At 42.8% G+C, this 21,727-nt stretch overlaps 1 protein-coding gene across 1 annotated transcript; it reads right to left on the reverse strand.

The window, feature by feature from the left end:
* Positions 1-317: 317 nt before the first annotated feature.
* On the reverse strand, positions 318-17,334 carry LOC124711994. Its single transcript, XM_047242280.1, has 2 exons — positions 16,504-17,334; positions 318-451 (listed from the first exon to the last, which is right to left on the reverse strand). The coding sequence occupies exons 1-2, from the start codon at positions 17,314-17,316 to the stop codon at positions 422-424; spliced, it is 843 nt and encodes a 280-aa protein (XP_047098236.1). The 5' UTR covers positions 17,317-17,334; the 3' UTR covers positions 318-421.
* Positions 17,335-21,727: the final 4,393 nt, after the last annotated feature.

Below are 21,727 nucleotides of genomic sequence, written 5' to 3' on the forward strand. Positions count from 1 at the left end.
TACACTTTGATTTCGCTGTCGACATTGAGCCATTCTTATCCTTGTCCCAGCAGTGGAATACTAAAGGCAAACGATAGTTATAATAAACACTTTTCCTCTGGTGGATGCTGACCAGCGGAGTCGTTTGCTTCAGATTTGCCCCACCTTAGTTTCCAGTTCCTATGCACTCCTGTTATTTAAAATCATACAATAGACTAATCGACGTGTATCTGGGAAGTGCAGCCATATCTAATTAATGTACTCTGCAAAAGGAGCTTTATAGAAGCATCATTAAGGTTGGAATAAAGTAATGTGGCAGCAATGTTGAAAGTTATGTACCCATATTTATTGCATTATTATAAGTTATTTTTTAGATAGTTGTGGAAAGTATTCCTGCTTTGTTGCCGTAACGAGTTTTCTGCCTTGCTGGGGAAGGTGGCTTTCAGCCTTGGGTCGTATTTCCTGGCTGTAGCTGAAACAGAGAGAACAACAGACAAAGTTAGTTAAGCCGCACTTCATCACAAGCTGCCCATCTAAATTATAAGTTACTGAAACTTAAAACAGACATTCTAGAACATATTTTGGAACTGCTGTCCACTTCTAGGCGACGGAAGCCTATCAAAATTTTAACTATATTAACTTAAATATAGCCATAGCACAGTATAATAGAAAACTTCTTCGAAAATCTGCCTGCGATAATAATGAAAACAGAAATGTTACGCAATACAATTTATATCCTAACAATAATAATACATTCAACAGAAAACTGGAAATAGAAAGATTTCTGCAGGCTTTAGTTAACATGTTCGCAACTTTGCGGTTCAAAATATTTAACTAACTTCATGTTACTCTGTGAAATGATTGTATGTATTTTTAGATTTTATGCCAGTGCTGCCAAATTTAGTTTCTAAAACAACTCATCCACAGGACTAGATAAAACTGCCCTCCACCCTGTGAAGGACGTTTTGACATTCTGGACGATTCCGGAACTCTGTTATGGTAAGAATTGTTCATTTTGCTTTATGGGTGCAATCGAAACAACAGATAGTAGATTGAAATAAATTATATGTATACAAGAACATGTAAGGTTATTAGTCCGTATTTGAATGTCATGTGACTGGTGTGGATTTATAAGAGAAAGTTTACAGATCCTTTAATTTCCCCTCGCTGACAAAAGCAAACTTTTAGTGCCTTGCACCTGCTAATTACTAATAACAAATATGTATCCCTGGTCAGAACTCGCAAATCCCAACAACATGCACCAGACTCGCACTGTGTTCAACTTGACGTATGTACACTGCAGTGCTTCGGACGTGCCACTGTTACTCTTCACTTATCCCACGTAATGGTTTGGCGAGTTTTATTTGGGTGGCCATCATTTAGCTGATATAATTATTGTTTGTCTTAAACGTACTGCATTTTAAGAAACTTTCTTAGTGGATGCGATTAACTTTATTTGTAAAGAATCGTTATTGGTGACTGAGTAAACATTTTTCACATGTAATACGTTTTCAGATTTTGATTCATATGACCTTCATAACCGTTTTACAGAAACGTTACATATGGTGTTTATTGTCACCTTTCACTTCTTTTGAAGCCAACAGATTTCTCATGACGTTACAGTAGAAAAAAGATTTTATGTATACTACTCTCTTCCCTCATATTTTGGGAGACATATTTTCTTGTAAACAATAGATTTCAGCTATCAGTCGTCCTTTTGAAATTTTATTGGCAGATCTAGATTTCAGCTAGAAACTAGCCATCCTCGATGCACTGTCATTTTTTTTCAATGCATGTTATGGTCGTGGTTCATCCACATTCAATGATTTACAACACCTCAAAACTTACATTATTGTTGCAGATCCAATTGTCTAGGTATTTGTTCTATAAATACCATTTTCTCTTCCAACGGTCGGGTGTCGACTGCTGAAATTGTGTGCCCTAGGTACGTTCTCAGCATTCGGCATTCGGAATTGCAGCTGTATTTGGTCTGCAAAGATTATGTTTTGTAGCATGGAGCTTCAGCAGGCCGCCTACACCATCACAAGGCCCCTTCCCGTGACCAGTATCACTGTATACCCAGTGAGTTGATGGCACAAGTAACTGACTCAATTCAAACAGCTGGTAACAATTTTTAAAATGACTAGGAGCACCATCAGAAATTATGATGATGATCTGTGCCCCTTTTTGCAGTTGAAGAATTTTGCGCATTGCTAGCAAAGTATGTGCTGAGTCATGTCCTGTGTCGTTACTTACAACTGCAGCACTTGTGGTCTTGTTTTGAAAATATGTCACGCCTGTAAAAATTGAAACCTGTACGACTTGTGGGAGAATTACAGACCAGTTCTCAGCAAAATCACAGTGAAGCACTAAATATAGTTCTTCAGCCTGTACACACCATTTCCCTTCTGCAATGTGTTGTTGCAATTTCTTCAGATGCTGGTGTGTTACTGCTTTCACTGACCATTTATCAAGTTCATCAATGAAATTGTCAAAGGCAATAGTTTTCTTAATTAATTTATTGTCTTACCATGTCATATATGTAGTTTCTGCAGAGTTATCTGCTACATCTTCCAGGCTAAGTCTCTGTAAAGACAGTCCTCCCTTTCCAGGGCAGTCACCACATTATTGAAACAAATAAATCTCTCGCTTTACATCACATACCTCTAATGACTTCACACGTCCAACCAAGGTGTCATACGTCACATGCTCCAGAAAGTTCTTCAACGTTATCGGATTAAACATACTGCCATGAAGCACAAAAGGAGCACAGGCTCCATAACACTGTACAAACTTTCTTGATTTGTCTATCATATACTATGATACTGACGGAACGTGGTTCAAAATTATTTTCTTTGAAAATGTCTCTGGAATAATAATTAAAACTTGCACATTTTAACTGCAGGTTGCACAATATTTAACAGCCGAAATGATTTTTGTGAAAAAATCCTGACAAGAGGTGGAAGAGCGATTTTGGTCATTTTCTTCTGAATATGGAATTTCTACTTTGAAGAGTGTGATCAGCTTTGCTGTAGGGTACTCATCCATAGCTTTAGCAATTTCTCTGCATTTTCTTGATGCATAGAGCTTATGACTGGACTTCACCGACCACAGTTTCTTAACAGGACTAACACTTACCTCTGTAGTTAACTGATTCAGGGTATTTAATTCTTCCTCTATTGAAGCAAAATCTGCATCATCTGCACTGTGGAAGGCTTCACCTTGTTCAGATACTACCATTGTTGTTATTCTGTTAAAATATTTAGAACACAAAAAGTTGTCACTGGAAACATCTTCACACGTGACGTGACGTGTCTTTTTCACAGTTTGCACTAATTTTCATTAATTATTATCCCATACCTACGTAGTCTACCAAAAACAGCTTTAAGGTGAGCCTCATGGAGCTTTTGTGTAGCTGAAAACATCAGTATATCGTCGAGACAGGTGAAGGTGAAGTCTCATCCCCTGACACCTCATCAATGAAACGTCGCCGCGTTTGACCTGTGTTTTTAAGACCAATTGGCATACGTAAAGGTTCGAAGGGTCCAAAAGGTATAGTAACAGTTGTCTTCAGTATCTCAGCGTTCGAAACCTGTATCTGACGCTATGCCTTTTGACAATCTATGAAGCTGATGTATTTTGCTCCCACTAGTACACTCGTAAATTCACGAATATTGGACCCTGGCTACTGACCGGGTATCGTGTGAGCATTCAATTCCCTGTAATCACCGCAAGGCCTTCAACTTTCTCCTTTTTTTTTCTTTAGTAGATATAAAAGTGACGAGCATGCGCTCTCATCTCCGTGACATTCCTCTTTCTAACATACGTTCGAATTCGGTCTTTCCGTCCCCAACCTGTCTGGTGACAGTCCTCTCGGTCCAAAAGAGACTGGAAGGTCCATCACTGTGTTTGTGGGGTGAACAGTACTGTGTGCCACTGCAGTCGACGACTGTGCTGTCAGGTCCATAAGATGCTCTACCTCCGTCGCTTGTACCGAACCGCCTCCTCTGTCTCTCAATTTTCATAGAAGGCTACTTCCCATTCCTTCTCGAGACAACAGAATTTCAGTGGTGATAACTAGCTGCGTACTGAAAATTCGCCCCTACGTTCGGTTCCGGCACGTCGACTGTTAAAAACGTCCAGCGCCAAGTATTACGAAAACCTAAATTCACATCCTTGCTGCAGCTGCCGTACGTTGCTATCGGCCGTTTATTTTCTCCCGAGTAGCAAACTAATGAACTGTCCTTGAATGACATATCTCTATCTACTAGCAGCGTGCTTACGTCACACCTGGTGTCCACCAGATAATAACATGAAGTCTTTACATCTCGTACACACAGTCGTCGTTACACGGGCAAGCAGGAAGTGTCTGTACTTACAGTCTCCACGTTATTGACGAAACGTGCCTATCTGCATGGTAGAACATACTTGGCTGCTCGTTGTACGAACCGTCCGTGGTACAGGGTGACAATTACTGAACTATATGAAACAAATTCGCCATACCTTCTGGAATGGTTTGTGTTAGGGCGTTCAAACTGCACGGTTGGCCGCGAGGCATAATGGGAACTAGAATGCTCAGTATGGCTTGGTTTAGCGACGAATCCCACTTTCATTTGGATGGGTTCGTCACTAAGCAAAATTGGCGCATTTCGGGGACCGAGAATCCGTTTTCGCGATCGAGAAGCCTCTTCATCCCCAACGGATGACTCTGTGGTGTGCAATGTCCAGGCACAGAATAATCAGTGCGATATTCCTTCGTAATAATAGACGGCAAATCATCGAGTAAAACTGAAGTGATATCAGGTGTTCGCCAGGGAAGCGTCCTGGGACCTCTGCTGTTCCTGATCTATATAAATGACCTGGGTGACAATCTGAGCAGTTCTCTTAGGTTGTTCGCAGATGATGCTGAAATTTACCGTCTAGTAAGGTCATCCGAAGACCAGTATCAGTTGCAAAGCGATTTGGAAAAGATTGCTGTATGGTGTGGCAGGTGGCAGTTGACGCTAAATAACGAAAAGTGTGAGGTGATCCACATGAGTTCCAAAGGAAATCCGTTGGAATTCAATTACTCGATAAATAGTACAATTCTCAAGGCTGTCAATTCAACTAAGTACCTGGGTGTTAAAATTACGAACAACTTCAGTTGGGAAGACCACATAGATAATATTGTGGGGAAGGCGAGTCAAAGGTTGCGTTTCATTGGCAGGACACCTAGAAGATGCGACAAGTCCACTAAAGAGACAGCTTACACTACACTCGTTCGTCCTCTTTTAGAATATTGCTGCGTGGTGTGGGATCCTTACCAGGTGGGATTGACGGAGGACATCGAAAGGGTGCAAAAAGGGCAGCTCGTTTTGTATTATCACGTAATAGGGGAGAGAGTGTGGCAGATATGGTACGCGATTTGGGATGGAAGTCATTAAAGCAAAGACGTTTTTCGTCGCGGCGAGATCTATTTACGAAATTTCAGTCACCAACTTTCTCTTCCGAATGCGAAAATATTTTGTTGAGCCCAACCGACATAGGTAGGGATGATCATCAAAATAAAATAAGAGAAATCAGAGCTCGGACAGAAAGGTTTAGGTGTTCGTTTTTCCCGCACGCTGTTCGGGAGTGGAATGGTAGAGAGGTGGTATGATTGTGGTTCGATGAACCCTCTGCCAAGCACTTAAATGTGAATTGCAGAGTAATCATGTAGATGTAGATGGCACGGTGACTACCGAACGGTACATAAAGGTTTTGGAATATGATTTCATGCCCATTATCCAAAGTGACCCTGATTTCGACGAGATGTGGTTAGTGCAAGACGGAGTTCGACCCCATCGAAGCAGGAGAGCGTTTGATGTCCTGGAGAAGCAGTTTGGGGACTGCATTGTGGCTCTGGGATTCTCAGATCAGAGATACTGGCATGGGCCTCGATTGGCCTTCATATTCTCCGAACCAGAACGCGTGCGACTCCTTTTTAAGGGACTATATTAAATAGAAGGTTTAGAGCAATAATCCCAAAACGATTCCCGAGCTGAAAGCAGCAGGAGCATTCAGGTCATCGACAGTATTTATGTTCCGACACTTGAGAGGGTCATTCAGAACTTCCCTGTTCAGCTGCGCCACATCACCGCCAATGATGGCAGGCATATCGACCATGTCATAACCTAAATCCGAAAATGTGTAGCGACGTTCACATATTGAAAAAAATGTGTGCACGCCGTAGTTGTAGCAAATTTACTTTTTTTCATATCGTTCAATAATTAGCACCCTGTACCAACATAGCTGTTAAGATTCTGTCTATCCACTGTTTCCTAAGTGCGCTGCAGAACCCTCCGTTCCAGTGACATTACCAGCCTCGATTTTTCTCTGTAGCTCGTCTTTTAGTTTCTGAAACTGTGCAGTTGTATCCGCCCGTTGACCCTTGCGAATTGCCGCCGCCTGATACTTTTCCAACTTCGCGTCCGCTCAGTGTACTTGTTGTCTCCATTGTCGCATGAACTCTGTCGGACAGCTGCAGATAACTGGTCGTGTCCCACCCAGCCTTTGTAGCCACCGCCGCCTTTACTGCCGTGGGGATCTGTGATGTCCAAACGTGCCGGAGCACAGAATCCGAAGATTCTGCCTCTCTCACTATCCCCCGTAACTGCCGCCAAAATTCTCAGGGGGATTTGACACGTTGTCGCTCGCTGAGTAACACGTTGTGTATCCGTTGATCTAACGGCTTACTAAGCTTACTTATCAAAGTCTTCTTTAGACTTGTATATTGCTGTGTTGTTGGTGAACGCTTAATTTCGTCATCTACTGATGCTGCCGCTCTGGCCTCTAGACTGTTCAGACTGTTGACTGGCATCGCGATCTTTTCTTGATTGTTTGTTAGTGAATTACGAGTGAACGTCAACTCTAACATCGAAAAGAAGAGTTCCTGTTTATCAGACAGGAACGGAGACGTGCGAACCTTCATACACCGTCCACATGAATCTTCGTTTCTCGGAGTTTCGTCGACAGTGGAGCCTGTCGTGCGCAAATCACTAATTTGTCCCGGCGAAACGTTTCCGAGCCGCGCTATATATGCATCTGACTGCGCCGCTAATCCGAACCCCGGTAATCCGAACGTTCGGTTAATCCGAACATGAAAAATGATAGTCTACACATGGAAAACTGTGCGGTTAACTGCTGTACATACACACTGTTTTAACTTACACAGTACAGTAAACATGTAGTAGAAAAACTGGCAAGAAACAATAGGTTCAAACAATGCATAACAATGAAAGAAAGGCTGTCAAATTTACTAAAATACATGGGACATTTTTCCCTACTTTTTTAGATGACAAAAACTCTGTCATTGGTTTTTGGCGTAATGAAGGCATACTGTTATATGACGCATAGTTGCGCCATCGTCTCATAAACATGAAATCAGCAGGTGTAGCAGTGGGCTGCTGCTCCAAATAACGTAGCGCGAGGTCAAGGGCTTCTGCTACGTCACTGTGTGGCACCAGTTCTCCTTTGTCGCTTTCGGGCTCATTGTCACTTCTGTCACAGCCGTCCACTTCTTCCTGGTCTTGAGTCACAGCAGCAACTAAATCAGCGTCAGTAAGGTTCTCCACACATAACCTATCCGGTGCCATCCACTCATCTACGTTTCCTTCACCAGCTCCTTCACATCCAGGGATTGTCTGTATCATTTTTAGTAGATTTTCCTCTTCATTTTCAACTAGATTGTCCTGATATTCAACAGATGTCCACAGTTTTCTTGAAGATTTTCTCAGAGTATTTTCCGAAATATTCTGCCATGCCTCAGCGGCCCAATAAACAACATCCTTCACATTGGTCTTTTTTATTTTGTCCACTATAGGAATGCTATCATCTTGGATCAGCATTCTTACAAATTGTTTTCTGTAAATCAGTTTTAATGTTTTCAGTACCCCCTGGTCCATCGCCTGTGGAAGTGGTGTAACATTCGACGGCAAAAACTTCGTCACAATTTCTCCATTACATAATTCCTCAGTGCTGGGGTGAGATGGCGCGTTATCAGTCAAAAGGACTGACCGGGGAGAATAATGATTTTCGTTCGGAAACCGTCGAACAGAGGGAACAAACTGGCCGTGAAACCATTCTTTGAACAACTTACCATCCATCCACGTTTTTTTCTGGTTTCGATAATATACGGGCAGGGACTTTATGTTGCAGTTTTTAAAAGCTCTGGGCCTAGCAGATTTACCGGTCAGCATAAAGGCAGCTTGTGATTACCAGCCGCGTTGCTGAACGCTAGTAAATTTACATGATATTTGCATATTTTAAAACCAGAAGCACGGTCTTCTGCTTTTGATGCCAGGCTTTCTGTTGGCAATGCCCTAAAATTAAGGCCAGTCTCGTCAGCGCTATAAATTTCTTGGGGAGAATACTTTTCCTCTCTTATCATTTTTTCAAACTCACCCATGTATTCCTTCGCTGCATCACGGTCAGAAGAAAGCTTCTCTCCAGTAATTGTTAGCTGACGGATTCCATGACGTTTTTAGAATCTGTCCACCCATCCCGTACTCGCACTGAAGGACTCATCACCATTCATTAACTTGTTCAGGTAAACAGCCTCCTCCCGGACCAGTGTTCTACTCAAAGGAGTTCCCCTTTCTCTTTCCTGCGTAAACCAAAAGAAAAGAGCTTCATCCACTTTATCGTACTGGTATTGTTTCAGAGTCTGCCGAATTTCGAGTGTTTATCCCGAAGACGTTGCACAGGACTGTTCAAGCTTCATTCGGTTCTTTTTCCAGTCACAAATGATTGTTTTACCAACACCTAGTTCCGTTGCCAGTTTAGATACATTCTCACCATTGTCTATCCGCTTCAAAGCATTCAGGTTTTCTTTGAGAGTTAACGTTGTATGTTTCCGATTACTCATGACGAAAATACGTGCACCACTACACGTGAACGAATACATTAGAACCGCTAACGACTGCCAGCGATCCATAACTAACATAACCAAGCGCTTTGCGAGCCAACTGGCAGTGCAGTGACCTCAAACACTACAAAGGTCTGAACAATGCACAACAACATGGGCAGGGAGTGAGAGTGAGCCATTGTTCCCACACCTGTTCACATTTGCTACCCTGGTGTACCAACTTATCTGCTTGGTATACTTTATTCTAGAAACTCGTGACCGTAATTCCTGCTAATCCGAACAAATCGGTAATCCGAACATGGTCCGGTCCCAATTAGTTCGGATTAACGGGACTCTACTGAACTTTGTATCTGTACTAAATGTATCTTAGAACTTCTGTCGTATTCGTCGGAGAATTTGCGTCGCCTCGCTTGCTTGTTTCTTCCTGTGCGAGATTTCTGAACCTGAGGTCACCACTTTATGGCTGGTAAGTAACATCATATTAAATAATAACTTGTGGGAACATACAACTTAATTTCTCTTTCTCGTAAAACATAAAAGCCAATAACCAACAACATAACATTCTAAATCCATAGAGGGTGACCACCTTAGGCGACATAAAATGGAATGACCACGCAAAACAAATTGTAGGAATAGCCGATATTGGCTGAGGTACACTGGAAAAATAGTAAAGAACTGTAATTCATCCCCGTAAGAAGTGGTTTACAAAATACTCGATTGACAGACTCTCGAGTGTTGTTTATGAATCTTACTCCCTCACGAAGTCGGATGTGCTCCCCGGTAGCTGAGTGGTACTGAGTTATTCGATCAACAACGAACTTAAACGGATGTCTTACGACGTCCGCCCCGAGGAGATGCAACGAACGAAACCGAACAAAAATGAGATTAAAAAAAAAAAAAGTGGTCAGCGCGACGGAACGTCGTTCCGAAGGGACCCACTTCGATTCCTGACTGGGTCGGAGAATTTTTCCTCCCAGGGACTGGATGTTGTGTTGTCCTAATGATCATGATCTCATCCTTATAGACACACAAGTCGCTGAAGTGGCGTCAACTCAAAAGACACGCACCAGGAGAACGGTCTACCGTGTGGGTGGCCTTAGCCAAGGGTGACCAAATTATTTTCGGTGAAAACGGTGACACATTCACCCGGGTGCCAATGGACACCTCATTCCACATGTACCCAGGTTTCTTAATTTTAAGTATACTGATGTTTTCTTGATACATTTTGTTAACCCCTTTATTAAAACTAATAAGAGGATACAAAAGATTGATATAATCTAGATTATCTGTATAATTAATGACATCTAATAGGCGTATACAGTAATAAAGAAATGTATTAGGATTTTACAAAATTTTACAGCCATTCAACTTTTAATCAATTAATATTAACAAGAGCTTTAATATTACTGAGCACTTGTAGATGGAATTGACTGTCCTTGGAGAAAAGGATATTTTTCATTGCCTCCAGCCTTTTTGATCGTGTCTTTGTTCTTTGAGACACAGTGATAAAACTCGGTACAATACATATTGTAGCTGTACAGGATCTGCAGGATTGCTTCGAGAGAGTCCACCTCAGTTCTGTTTATTTCATCAGTCCACTGGATATTCATGAACGAAAATATTCTTTCCACATTGGCATTATGGGTTGGGATTGCAAATAAATAACTTGCAGTTATTACCAACTCAGAGTAATGCTGAAGACAGTCACAGCTTTTAAAAAACACTCGGCTGCTCGAACTTTCGTCTCTTCACTTGACCGATGCTTCACAAAATAATTTTGTAGAGTTTTACTGCAGCTCAGTGCACTGTATCTGTTTATGTGTTTCTTTGACCTGATGTGATGAACTATGTCGGAACGTCCACCATGACTTATACTAATACAACAGTTACATACGGAACACTCGGCTTCGTAATCAAAACGACCTTTATTAATGAAATTGCATTCCTTGGAATAACAGTCACTGAACTTGCAGGCACGTTTCGGCATTGCGTTTCACAGCACTGCAGCAATAATACCTCTAATATGAGAAAAACTATAGCACTTTGTCTGACAAAACATCAACTACTACACTGTTCTGACAATGAGTTTGTGAGTAAGTGGCGCGACAATCGAACGGTTTCATAGCTCTGTTACAATAATACAACTTACTTCTTGTTGGCCAAAGTACCGCTCAAAGTAAATTATTGCCTGAGTGTATCAATACTGATACTGTGATTAATAGTATGGGACAATGGAGGTTTTAGATAAATAAGCTAAAATATTTTAATTTCTCATATTTCCTTTAATATAATGAAACCCCAAAAATTTGAGAAAGTTTCACGACATGTATTTAAAAACTGAATTCCGGGACTTTTGAGCGTCCCGAAACACAGGGATGAAAACTGAGACAATCCCGGTTTTCCGGGACGTTTGGTCACCCTACCCTAGCTACACAACTGAGCCGTAGTAAAAATTGTCGTTTTGAAGAGCGCGCCGCAGCGCGTAGTGTGAAGCAATCGCCCTCCGTTTCTGGCGGTGGCGCCGCTGTGGCAATCGCAGCTTTTGTGTCTCCCTCTGGTGGGAAAGGGTATAGGTTGCCTGTTCACGTGCATTTAAGGGGCGTTATGAGCTTGCCAGTGGGTCAGTCTGGGTCAGTCCCTCATCCCCAGCTTGCTAGTCTGTCTCTCGTCCGAATTTGTGAGGCAGTTACTGTCTGTCTGTCGTCCGGAATGCTAGTATGTCTTTCGTTCGGATCAATCGTTAAAGCCGGATAAATGAGAGTCTTTCCACTCCGCCAGTAAGAAAGTCAGCGAGCGGTCGCCCGGTCGGGGCTTAGTTCCTGCATCTGCGCGTTAGGCCGCCAGTCTGCTCGAGTTCCTCATGCAATGGTAAATTGCAGTTGGATCGATCGGTTGGTCGGTCACGCACTGAGGCACAAGAAGACTTTTCCGTCTTGAGCGTCGGCGCATGTGAGATCGCCACGTGAGTCCAATGGGCCGCACCGTATAGCGAGGGGTAATGGCTTCGCGGTCGACACGAGAGCAACAGGAGTCAACCCACGACATCGGTCTGGCCGGTGCCAGCTGCGACGCCGTTAGACGGGAGATGGGCGCGCCTTCCTGCGTTCGTTGAAGCGGCTGGCAGCCGACGATTCGGGAGAGCGATTTGGGGGTGCTGCGCCAGGTCTTCTCCAGAAACCGCGGTTTATTAGAAGTGATTGCTGATATGTTGTTTGATTTACTTGTTAAATTCTACTTGTTTTCTTGGTGAGGTCACCAGCCGCTTTGTTTTGGGGTCGTCCCACCATTCTTCTCCGTTTGCCCACCCGCGGGAAGGTGGTTATTTATGAATTGGGTGGTCCGTTTTTCCCTTGTGGAGTAGGGGTGGGTTACAGCAACCTGTGGTTCGGGTTGTTCGGTAATCTCCCTATCAATCTGCCGTACGTTAGTAGCTGCCTCTGTCATGTTTGTCGGATTCGGTGTGTTAACGAATTTATTGCTTGGAGTGTAACGGCCTAATTCCTGAAATATGTTTTGATCTTGCCTATCATCTTGCGGGGCAGCATCTGTGTACTGTAGAGCATCTTAACTTGTTTGGCCAACCATGTAGAATTTTATATATGATTGCATTTCATGGGCTTTTATTTAAATGATCAATTTAGTATATAAAGTTGCCACCCTTTCACCGTAAGACTTTCTTAGAAGTTAAAATTAAGTTGTACCTTCGGTGGCAAAGTTAATATTTTGATTTTAGTGTTTTGTACCATTTCCATCCCTCCTACAGGGTGCATAGTTTGTGTGCTTGTGTGAATTGTTAAAACGTTTAGTTTAAAGTAATCTGGTGTGTTGCTGATTTGCACCAGTGTAGTCTTTCAGAGGTTGTTGTGAGCGGTCATAACTACGGCCGTGTCAAAAGGGAGTGGCAAGGTTCTCAGCCCGAAAGCTCATACAGTCAAAAATTTGTTTCTTTCTGCCTCTGAATAAATTGAAACTTGATGTTTGGAGGGCGCTTTCTGATTATAATTTTAAATCTGTTTTTTAATGCTTTAGGCACCATTAAAGTGAATAAATTACCATTTGTTAAAAAGGAATTTGCTTATGATTTCATCAGTTACTCCCTGGCAACTACTTCGTTGTGTTAATGTTCTTGATGAATCGCTAGTAAATAAAATAAATTTTAATAATATTTTTTTTAACATAAATCACGGTTCAACTACATTTCCATGTACCAAGTAGGATTAATAGAATAGATAGAGACAGTCCAACGACGAGCAGCGTGTACCGTCATGTGATCGCTTTTTCTAGTCGGCGGGAGAACGTTATGCAGATGGTCAACAAACTCCAGTGGCAGAAGCTATAAGGGGGAGGGGGAGCCACTCACGTTAAGATTTCTCGCTAATATAGCTGTAGAAGTAGATAATAACAGAAACAACGAAAGTGTAATGCACAGTAAAATAAAATAATAAAAGCAATGACCATCCAAGGCTTCAGAAATAAGAGCGAATTGTGAACAAAATGCTACTTATTATGGAAACAAGAAAGAAATTCGTCATGCCGTATATTTAGGTAGTTTTCATATAAGAACATCATTGCCTGCAAGAAAATGCAATCAATATACACGAAATTAAATTAAAGAGCAAAGGAAGTTTATTTTTTCGTAACATGTTGAAACGTTAGCGATTGTTCGTAACATAAGAACAAAATGTGACATTCTCAACCGCAGTTTCTTTTCGTTCTACTGGTGGTAACCGGTTTCGGTTACAAACCATAGTCAGAACAACGTACCACGCAGCAAGGAGCGCCGCTGAACCGAGCTGATGTGCAACGACGTTAAGGTGTGTGTATCACTCAGCAGCTCTGAGCACCGGTGCTACGTATAGTCTGACGATTTTAATAACCGAAACCGGTTACTTCCAGCAGGACGGAAATAAATTTTTACTTTTATAAGAAGGACATTGATTAACATGTTACAGAGAATAAAAATGAAATTAACTGGACACTATTTCGACACGCCAACTTATAAGAAACATCTTGCAAGGCAAAATGTTCGAAAAACTCAGCAGGTAGGACTAGTACTTTAGACACTGAAGTCCATGGAATTATCGGCAATAGGTGCAACCAGACGTAAAAATGGCAAGGGAAAGATAAGTATGGCCACATAAACAAGCCGTTGCCTTCAGTGTCTAGTGATGATGAACTCGTGGTTATTCTGTAAAAAGATCGTTTCGCTTAGCTTGCGAATGAGATGACACATCAAAGGAAGAGGGAAAGGTAACCAAGGCAGAGGAAATGTTTAACGCTGAGGTAAACTGGTAGACCACATGTGCTACTACTTGTCTGGCAGTACTGACTATGTAAGGCAGAAAACGGCAGGCAAAGAGCAAATCCTCGCAGCCAGTAGAGACCCTCCCCAACGTCAAGAAGTGATGGAACTTTCTTGCAAGGTGTGTGCCTTTATCGTTTAACGAGTTGTCGGTGGTGCAAATAGTATTCCAAATATAAACAGTTTTTCATCTACATCTTTATTAGTGTATACGACCTTCAACACTTTAAATAAGATGTTACAACATCATGTTGTTAATAGTGAATGTAGCTCGAAATGGAATTTAGTAGTTTTAATGATTTGTAGATCTTGAAGACCAATGTTTCAACTTTCATTGTAGATAATTTTTTTTTTAAATTTGAAACTTGAGATATAAAATTACATAACAGATCGACAGCAAATATTTGAATAGTACGCAAGCGAGTGAGACAGGTTTGTAGCCGGTCTTATTGTTATTCAATCTGTAAACCCAGCAAACAGAAAAGTAAACCAAGGAAAAACTGAGAAAGGGAACTAAATTTAATGTAAAAAATTAAAAATGTTCAAGTTTGTGGTGACATTGTAGTTCTGTCAGAGACGGCAAAGGACTTGGAAGAACGAAATGCATAGTTTTTTGAGAAGAGGTTATAAGATAAACTCAAAGAAGTTAAAACAAGGGTAATGGCTGCTAGTCAAATTAAATAAAGCGATTCTGAGGGAATTACATGAGGAAATAACATACTAAAGGCAGTACATAAATTTATTTATTCAGCTGGCAAAGTAACTGACTGTGGCTGAAGTAATGTACATAATATAAGGTGGAGACTGGTGATAGCAAGAAAAGCATTTCGGAAAAATTGGAATTTCTTAATGTAGTATAAATGTAAGTGTTGGCATGTCATTTTTGAAAGTGTTTGCCTAAAGCGTAGCCTTGTGCGAAAGAGAACGTCGACAATAAGCAGTTCGGACAGGAAGAGAATCAAAGCTTTTGAAATGTGCTGCTATAGCAGAAAGTTGAAAATTATATGAGTAGGTCGAGTAAATAATGAGGTACTTGATCCAACTGTTGAGAAAAGATGTATGGTACAAATTAACTAAAAGAGGGTATCGGTTAATGGGACGCATCCTGATACATCAAGAAATAGTCAGTTTCGTAATGGAGAGAAGATTAGGGAGTAAAAGTTGTAGAGGCAGAAAGCTGGTTCAGATGGATGTAGGATACTGTTGTCGAAGAGGCTTGGAAAGGGCATAAAAGCATGGAGAGCTGCATCGAAAATGTCTTCAGAGTGAAGACCACAAAAACAACAGAACCGAAAAGAAAGTAAATCAAATCTTTATGAAATGTCCCATCGTTTCGCAGATAATCTGGTACTTGAGTTTCACAACGAACTACCTGTCGATGATAATAAAAATCCTGAGGACACTGATGTGATTGGAATTATCAGGTTATCGTTCGCTAGATTATGCAACTGGAGGAGTAAAACTTTCATGACTTTAAGGTTTACCTCCCAGCTTTCGTTTGCTGTTTACTAAAGTCTTATGATGACTCCAAACAACCCGCTTCAGAAGAAGAGTCACTACCTTGTTCGCAGTTGCTGGTTCCAGAGGTATCAGCAAGGTTAGTTGCTGACAAACGTCTTATTGTAGAAATCATCATAGCACAAGTCAGGGGTTCCGAGTACGTATATTTTCGAAACCTGGGTTAAGCAGACATGATACTACTTCCAAATGCTTACGTTCAATTCGTGCCAATTTTCATCCTATTCGCTTTTGCAGCTCACCTTATACGGTCTCTGCTACTCTACTGACAGCGCAGTCACCAGAAACGCTGCCAGAATTTTGGGTAAATAATAAAAATGTAATAAATCATGACTAGGATCCACTGAGACGATTCTTGTTGTAAAGTGCTGGTAGGAGTAAACGTATAGATTGAATATTGTGGAGTAAAAAAGTATTTTCCAAATGAAAATTCTCGACAGCAAGAAATATCAGTAGTTTTTTTTTTTTATATCCGTAGCCCATCGTTTCTTGCTCTGAGCCTATTCCCGCTATGGGAGAACCTCTCCCCACGCTACAGAAATTAATAAGTATCCCTACAACTGAGAATGATATTTCGTGTCAATCAAAAAGGCTTAGAACAGTAGCAAAATAGTTAAAGTGACTGCCTATGAAAATGAGGATATCCAGATACGATTCACACTCGGAGCTCAGGCGTAGACGCAAACACAGAAATGGTTTCTTCAGAAAGTCGGGCTGTTTTTTCTGTGCAGCTCGAATCAAACTGATGCTTCGCGTGAGAGCCATGGGCGAAGCTTTGAGACAACGAAATAATAAAAAAAAATGTTAAGTTCACACTTACCACATTGTGAGGAATAGTGTCGGGGAAACTGCAGTCATAGGTGGCGCCACCCTGCAACTGTAGCTGAAAAAACGCCGTCCTATTCGAGATCGTACGGTGGAAGCACACGACACGTGGGCGAACGCCATCCACGTGAGTCGGGAGTCCGCTAATCAGAGACTGGTAGAGCCGTTCTTCTGTGTGTGTGTCCCCTAAAGGCAGTTCCGAATACACGCGAAACGCGCATTTGAGTGGTTCATCAGCAATACCTGGCAGATTAAAATGGTAACGTTCTCTGATAGTACCCAGATGGCAAACGACGGTGGGAAATCCTGGAAACCTTAGGTACAGCATTCCACTGTCGTTCCGGAGACGACATTTCACTGGACGATCCTCAGTAGGGCGCTGCACTCTCAGGTGGAAATATTCATCTGGCAGCTGTGAATCGTTTGTACAGTACATTCTCAAACCGGTAAAACTTACTTTCCGGCCCCCACTGAATCCGAAAAGATACGGTGCACTGTTTTGGATTAGGTTGAAGTTAGTGTGTCTCGTTGCGTTTCCTTCGAACGAACATGAATAGGACGAGTACCCGTGTGGCAGATCGAGACGAAAATCGTCCTGTCGACGGTCTCGCCTGACTCGATCGTCAGTTTTCTCAGGTTCACAAATCAGGGGCGGAGCATTGCCTATGAAAAAGATGAGCGCGTCTTCGGGCCTAGAAGGGGAATACTGGAATCTTGCCTCCGCGAAGTAATCTCTAGCGTCGCGGCCGCGGGAGACTGCGGCCATCGTCAGCAGCAGAAGGCTGCAATACATCCCCGACCTCTTCATGGCGCACTGAACTCTGGCGCTGCCCGCTCCTCAGGCTCGAGAGGCCAGTGCTGTGCTATAAACGCGGCGTCCCTACGTCACAGCCCTACGTCACAGTTAGTTTTTGTTTCTGAGTTTGTCAGTTTCTTGTGAGCAAGTCTCGTGGCTGACGTCACCGCAGCTGCTGCGGCCTCTGTGGGCCGCCCTCGCCGCTGTCTCCCAGACTCTGTGTTAGCTGTCGCCATGTCACCTTTTTCTGCTTACTGTTTGTGGCTGACTGACATGTGAACACACGTAGCTGCTCGCTGACGATACCGTGTAACACTTTTTCAGGGTAAACTGAATGACATCAGTCTCCAAGAATCTCCAGTAAACCTCCGTAAGCTTCGGCTGATGCCAGTGGGCCCAATGAGTACCACAGTTTTCTTCCCTGTCCCTACACCTCTTTCAAAAAAAATGTTCAAATGTGTGTGAAATCTTATGGCACTTAACTGCTAAGGTCATCAGTCCCTAAGCTTACACACTGCTTAACCTAAATTATCCTAAGGACAAACACACACACCCATGCGCGAGGGAGGACTCGAACCTCCGCCGCGACCACACCTCTTTCCTCCCAACCTGATCGAATAGTGAAAGACGCAGAAACACATGATTGTGATGGTAAATAGTCGCATAGTATGTGTCCCCTCCATCGCAATTGACATTTCGAGAGGGGAGTGTGCACTATGCCTACAGGGTGTACGAGTACTCCCACTAACGCTGTAGCCCCTGTTTGGTGACAAATGTTATTCTGCATGTTGGAACCTACATTATCAGCTGTTGGGATTCGTGTTTATAAGGTTTCATGGTCGCAGTCTATATTTAATTTGTAGCCGTTGCAGATTCGAGCGTTCATAGGTACGCTATTAAGGAGCGCTTAGTGACGACTGTGTGAGTCGCCGAACGACAACACCCAGGACAGCCAGTGAAACAGATTGTCGGAGCATTACAGGAAAGATTTAGTACGGCTCCATGGCGAAAGGCAAAGCTTCTGGACTGGGAAAGAAGTATTTTTGCTTTCGAAATGGTTCAAATGGCTCTGAGCAATATGGGACTTAACATCTATGGTCATCAGTTCCCTAGAACTACTTAAACCTAACTAACCTAAGGACATCACACAACATCCAATCATCACGAGGCAGAGAAAATCCCTGACGCCTCCGGGAATCGAACCCGGGAACCCGGGCGTGGGAAGCGAGAACGCTACCTCACGACCACGAGCTGCGGACTTTTGCTTTCGGTTGTATTAAAGACAGACAGCGGTGTGGAAGGAAGAGGATACGAGAAGAAACGTGTACCGGAGTCCCTGCTTCTACGGAACAATTTCATATAAAGTCGGCACGTAGACATGTTGCGGAACTTGGTATACAGAGGACAACAAAGCGAGGTCAGACGAGGAAGGACCTTTAAGGTCAGACCTCTTCGACCGACATTAGAAAACGAGAGTGAAATGAGCGCGTTTAACACGCCTTGCTTGTTTAACTCAGTTTCCGAATGCATTGAACCGTGCCAAGTTTGTGTTACCTCACGTGCTAGAAATGTTGCCGTTTGGACCAAAGAGAATCCTCATTACACAGTGGAGTTAGAAAGGAATCTGTCACGCGTTACGGTATGGGCAGCGATGACATCACAACATCTTCTCGGACAGACTTCTGTGAAGGAAGTGCGAGTGGTGCAAACTGTTTCCGCATTTTACAAACATGATTAATACCTCAGCATGAAGTATCGGGCCTCGCATAACTCATAGGGTTGAAGCAACACGGAGTGCCTGCTCACTACGCTCTTTAAGTTTACGATTTCCTAAATGAACACTCTGTAGGACAGCGAGTAGGTCGTGGTTCATCAGCAACAGCAGCTGCCTTGGAATGGTCACCAAGATGTCCTGACCTCACCACACCTGACAACTTGTCATAGGGAGTCATTAACGCGCAAGTATTTGCGCGTCGTTATGCTACAAACGAAGAACTGCGCAGCACTGTCCAGAATGAGTTTCGCACTACGACATGAGACACGCTTGAGAATATGTCAAGAAGGACAAAGAAGTGTATGAAAATGTCTATGCAGTATGATGGGGAAGATACGAGTATATTGCACGCTTATACTTTGCAAGTACTTGAGCTAAAACTAATCAAATCAATAGCTTCCGATACTACGAGCATCAAAATACACGTCGGAGATGTGTATACTGCTGGCTTTCAAAAGAGCGACACCACGAAGATGGCTTGTAACAGATGGCAACCGGCTTTTATTCAAAAGTAGCATTAGTGATTGTTGGTGAGAAGATCCGCTGTTGCCTCATGTATGGACGTGAAATGTCTGCGAACATACTCGCAATTAGACAGCGGCAGGGCCTGTCAAGATTGCGGCATATCTTTCCACGATTCTGCAGCTCGAGTCGGTTGCGATCCGATGGCTGCCCTGCAAATATGGAACCGATGTGTTCAGGACGGTGAGACCCAGCTGCGAGCGGGTTGTCAGCCACACGTCGCGCCTTGCGGCCCAGAGGAGAGGCTCAGGGCGGCTCCCCACGAGGCACCGAGGGGCGCCCGCCTGCAGCGCGCCGGGCCTCCACACCGTGTGTGTCAAATCTTATGGGACTTAACTGCTAAGGTCATCAGTCCCTAAGCTTACACACTACTTAACTTAAATTATCCTAAGAACAAACACACAAACCCATGCCCGAGGGAAGACTCGAACCTCCGCCAGGACCAGCCACACAGCCCAGGCCAACACAGGCGGCTCCTTACGTTCCACCATGGAGTCCGTCGAGCATGATGCCTCTTTTTTACTTCTCTTCCTGAATGTCAGAAAGAGGTTACTTAAAAGTAAATCCTGGGTGCCACCACTCCTCAAAGGAAGAGTAATTAAAGATTTTCTATAAGTGCAGCCAACTTACCGAGCTGAGTGGCTGCTACAAACGGTAAACGTACACCTGTCATCAGGGCAGCTGAAAGGGGTCGTTTTATTACGAGATTACTAGCCATGTGTGATTTCACCACAGACTGATGTTCATTGACACTAGAGCAAATAGCGGACCTGTGTTCAAGAACTGAGTACTTCGCAACAAGTTCACTGACAATGAAACTATATTTTCTCAAAGCAGGCAATTGTATCAAGGCTTTGATTACTTTCCTCCACTACCGTTCGTGATTAAGGTTTCGCTGTGTCATGCTTCTTACTGGGCTAATACGGAAGCAATTTCATTTTAGAAGCTTTACAGATACAGTCTCTGTAGGGACAGAATATATGTTGAATGTATTTTTGGCAGTGTTGCCAAACATTCCACAATTTTTGACCGACCTTCAAATGTACCTCCAGAATTTGTTGAAAATATGATAAAAACTTCCTGTGGGTTGCACAGTTTTGTTGGTGATCGAGACAGACACAGATCTGAAAACACTTTGAATTCTTCTGTACACGACATGTCGACAGATCCGACACGAGCGGGAAAAAATATGAGTGATGCTCACGAATCATCGTCTTCCATGAAGATCGTATACCTCCAATGTCCGGTGGAAGCTTGAATTTTCTGCAGTGTTTTCGGTGATGTTTGCTGTCTTAAGTAGATGTGGCATAATAACAGATTGTAAAATGTGATTAGGAAATTCTGCCAACACCCTTTTAAAAATTCTGGATGGACACCGCCTTCAGCTTGGGACTTTCCAGGTTTTATGTCATCTGTGACTCTATTCACTTCGTCGGCTATAGAGGGACCTGAGCATGTAATTACTATTGCAGCTTCGCTTTATCTGCTGATAAGACTGCAGTGCTGATGTTCTTTGGGTGTTTTGACTATATGGTCAGCTATTACACTTGGCGAGATGGATACACAGGGGTTGGAACACTTGCATGAAGTGACACTTGCACGGAGCCCGGGTTTCCGCTGGGGCTAACAGGCTACACTTCAGCGCACCTGCTCGTGCTAGCGGGTTTGCATTAACACCACAGCAGTGAGCAGCCATGTACCACTCACGGTGTCCCATTAACGCCTTCTATGGCACATTTATTTTTAAGACTATTGTATTAATTAGTACTTGCAATGAAATTCAGCATAATGGGAAATGTCAATGAAATTCAACATTGCAGTCTTTTCATGACTGCCGTTTTAGGACGAAATTTAAACTTCCAGTCTTACATTTCATTGTCATTTTATTGAAACGTTTAACATGTGAGAGTCATTCAATAATTAAAGGGAAAAATTGGTCTGGAGAAAAATGCCTTTGTTTTTACAAAACAATATTTTTTTCACTTTTCAGCATTATCCCCTTGAACATTTATGCACTTGTTCGAACGGGCTACAACGTTTTTTTTATTCCGGCTGCAAAGAATTCTTTATCTTGATGTTTGAACCAATGTCCCACAAACTTTTTCACGTCCTTGTTGTCCTGGAACC

The sequence above is a fragment of the Schistocerca piceifrons genome, chromosome 8 (genome assembly GCF_021461385.2).
Source record: "Schistocerca piceifrons isolate TAMUIC-IGC-003096 chromosome 8, iqSchPice1.1, whole genome shotgun sequence".
Lineage (NCBI taxonomy): Eukaryota > Metazoa > Arthropoda > Insecta > Orthoptera > Acrididae > Schistocerca > Schistocerca piceifrons.

Coding starts and splice junctions, on each gene's coding strand:
- LOC124711994 (XM_047242280.1), bottom strand. CDS start 17,316: ATGAAGAGGTCGGGGATGTATTGCAGCCTTCTGCTGCTGACGATGGCC. Junction 452..16,503: donor ACACTATTCCTCACAATGTG/GTAAGTGTGAAC, acceptor TCTCTGTTTCAG/CTACAGCCAGGAAATACGAC.